This window comes from Manihot esculenta, chromosome 15 (genome assembly GCF_001659605.2).
Source record: "Manihot esculenta cultivar AM560-2 chromosome 15, M.esculenta_v8, whole genome shotgun sequence".
Taxonomy (NCBI): Eukaryota; Viridiplantae; Streptophyta; class Magnoliopsida; order Malpighiales; family Euphorbiaceae; genus Manihot; species Manihot esculenta.
The window spans coordinates 19623921-19627325 of record NC_035175.2 but is presented as its reverse complement, the minus strand read 5'-3'; the positions used below and the strand labels follow the sequence as shown (position 1 = coordinate 19627325).

Genomic DNA, 3405 nt, shown 5'->3' with positions numbered 1-3405 from the left:
AATTTTTCTTTATTATAATAAGGGAGAGATTCTTCCTTAACGTGTCTCCATGTCCTGCTTACTTATCTGATCATCATGCGCAGCACTGATTAATTTATTTTGCATTTTTTATAGCAAATATTTATTTTTTTTAATGTATTATATCTATTTTCGTGTCTGAATTATTAAGTAACCTTCCTTCCGACACTTGAAAGCCAATTAATAAAGAAAACTTGTAAGTGAAACAAAATAAAAACACATATTATTCAAGCCACAGATAAGCTTATATATATAAATAGAAGATCATGCATCCATTTGCAATTCACAGAAGACTTAATCTTCTCCCAAACAGCTCTCAATAACAATTGAAGCACAGATTCGTGAAGATGGAGAGCAAGGGAAAGAAGAGAATGGCTGTATTGGTAGGGTGCAATTATCCAAAAACAAAGAACGAGTTGCATGGCTGCATTAACGACGTCGTAGCCATGAGAGATGTGCTTATCAACCGATTTGGGTTCCAGCCTGCCCATGTCCAGCTCCTTACAGATGCACCTGGGTCCTCTTCCTCTCCACCGCTAGTGATGCCTACTGGTGCGAACATAAAGAAGGCTCTTGATCAGATGGTTGATGAGGCTCAACCAGGAGATGTCCTCTATTTTCATTACAGTGGACATGGAACTAGAATCCCTTCGTTGAAGCCAGGCCATCCGTTTAGACAGGATGAGGCTATTGTCCCCTGTGACTTCAATCTCATCACAGGTTTCTTACTCTTTTTTATTTGTTTGTTTATTTTATTTGTCCAATTTACTGGTTGCTACTTTTATATGGAAAAATTATCACCGGCCATATACAGATATGGACTTCCGGCAACTAGTGAACCGGCTACCAAAGGGAACGAGCTTCACAATTCTATCAGATTCATGCCACAGTGGAGGTCTCATTGACAAAGAGAAAGAACAAATTGGACCAAACTCACTAATAAAATCTAATGCAAACAAGCAAATCTCTCACAAACCTAAAGCCATCCCGTATGAATCCATACTCCAACACTTGACATCTCTCACAGGCATAAACACAACTGACATTGGAACTCATTTGCTAGAGTGCTTTGGAGCCAATGCCAGCTTAAGCTTCAGAATCCCAATGCTTGAATTAGACAATTTTCTTCAAGTGTTGAAGTCTGATGAGGGGATTCTGCTAAGTGGGTGTCAAGCAAATGAGACTTCTGCTGATATGAACCCAGTTGAGAGTGGGGGAAAAGCTTATGGAGCATTTAGCAATGCAGTGCAAATGGTGTTGAAAGAGCATTCAGGTGAATTGATCAGCAATAGGCAGTTGGTGATGATGGCTAGACAAGTGTTGGAGGTTCAAGGGTTTGAGCAGCATCCTTGCTTGTATTGCAGTGATGAGAATGCTGATGCTGTTTTCTTGTGGCAGCCAGAAAGCCAGAGCCAATGCTAGCTTATGTTTGTGTATGATGCTCTTGTTGTGTTTATTGCTCCATGGCAATTGCTTTGTTGAATTAATAATTGCTTTGCAATAATTAATAAAATTGGCAATATTTAATATTGTCAATTCATTTACCTTTTTTATAATTAATTTTATTGAAATTTAAAATTTTCAATATTATAAAAGACCAATAACCAATGCAATATTTATATTTAGTGATCGAACACAATATTTATATGGCACTACCTTTATGGAGTTAAATGTGAGATATTCACAGATCATAAAAGCCTACAGTACATCCTGAGTCAGAGAGAGTGTAATCTGAGACAGAGAAGATGGGTAGAACTGCTTAGTGACTATGATTGCAAGATTCAGTACCATCCGGGTAAGGCGAATGTTGTGGCAGATGCCCTAAGCCGGAAATCACTTGGCAGTTTGTCTCATATCACAGCAGAGAGGAGATCGGTGGTGAGAGAGTTCTACAAGCTCATTAATGAAGGTTTGCAGTTGGAGTTGTCTGGTACAGGTGCTTTGATAGCCCAGATGAGGGTGACACCTGTGTTTCTAGAGCAGGTGGCTCAGAAACAGCACGAGGACCCAGAGTTAGTGAAGATTGCCAGGACTGTTCAGTCAGGCAAGAATGAAGAGTTCAGATTTGACAGCAAGGGGATCCTCCGCTATGGGAACAGATTGTGTGTACTAGATGACGTGGGTCTGAAGGGAGACATTATGAGAGAGGCTCATAATGCCAGGTACAGTGTTCACCCTGGGGCCACCAAAATGTATCAGGATCTGAAAAGAGTCTATTGGTGGCCAGCTATGAAAAGAGAAGTGGCACAGTTTGTGTCAGCCTGCGAGGTATGTCAGAGGGTGAAGCTGGAACATCAGAAGTCGGCTGGAATGCTTAACCCACTGCTGATTCCAGAGTGGAAATAGGAGAATATCGCTATGGACTTCGTGGTGGGGTTACCGGCGACGTCCAACAGATTGGACTCCATATGGGTGATTGTGGACAGACTGACCAAATCTGCTCACTTCATCCCTGTCAGGAGTGGCTATTCTGTGGACAAGTTGGCGCAGGTGTATGTTGAGGAGGTTGTCAGGTTGCATGGGACTCCCATTTCAATAGTGTCTGATAAAGGACCCCAGTTCACCTCCAGGTTTTGGCGGAGTCTGCAGAATGCTATGGGTACCAGGCTAGACTTCAGCACTGCTTTCCATCCTCAGACAGACGGACAATCAGAGAGGACCATCCAGACAATAGAAGATATGCTCAGGATGTGTGTGCTAGATTTTGGCGGTTCTTGGAGGCAGTATCTACCTTTGGTGGAGTTTGCCTACAATAACAGCTATTATTGTAATACTCGGCTAGAGTCCAGTATCGGAATTCCTGTCGTCCGGTGGAATCCAGGATGTCGGAATTCTCTAGACGGGTAGGATTTATGTTTGTCTAAAGTCATGTAGGATGTTTTAATGTTTAAATTTAAATGCAATGAGTTTTGAAAGAAAAGAACCAAGGCAGAAAAGCCAGGTTCGGCCGCCGAAGGTGAAAGTTCGGCCGCCGAACATGCATGGCTTTCGGTTTCACGTGTGGCCGCCGAAGGTGGTCTGGCCAGCCACCTATAAAAGGCCCTCAGTCGGTTGAAAGGATAAGTATTGCCGTTTTCTTTCACTTTCTGAGGTGAGACCCTGTCCTCCTGAAGGTTTCTTCATGTTTTCATTACATCTTGCAAAGATTTGATTGAGTTTTATATTCTTTTGAAGGTTTTGAGTTAAAAACACAAAGTTGTGCATTTTAGAGAGTTTGAAGGAGAGTTGCTCCAAAACTCCATGTTAGGATCGTTCATCTTCTTGGTTTCAAGAGGTAAGTGAAGATCCTGAACTTGTTTTTATGATTTCTGAAGGTTTTATGAGGTTTTGGGAGAGAGTTGCATGATTAGGGTAAAAGAGAGTGTTTTTGATGATTTTGTGAGAAAA

The 3405-nt window shown here is 41.6% G+C and overlaps 1 protein-coding gene across 1 annotated transcript; it reads left to right on the top strand.

The window, feature by feature from the left end:
- Positions 1-308: 308 nt before the first annotated feature.
- On the top strand, positions 309-1551 carry LOC122721986 (metacaspase-9-like). The gene is made up of 2 exons (XM_043951436.1): positions 309-738; positions 833-1551. Exons 1-2 carry the CDS (start codon positions 366-368, stop codon positions 1438-1440), a joined length of 981 nt encoding a protein of 326 aa, XP_043807371.1. The 5' UTR covers positions 309-365; the 3' UTR covers positions 1441-1551.
- Positions 1552-3405: the final 1854 nt, after the last annotated feature.

Excerpts from the sequence above, each read along its gene's own strand:
- LOC122721986 (XM_043951436.1), top strand. The coding sequence starts at position 366 with ATGGAGAGCAAGGGAAAGAAGAGAATGGCTGTATTGGTAGGGTGCAAT. Across the intron at positions 739-832 it reads TGACTTCAATCTCATCACAG|ATATGGACTTCCGGCAACTA; the intron begins GTTTCTTACTCT and ends GGCCATATACAG.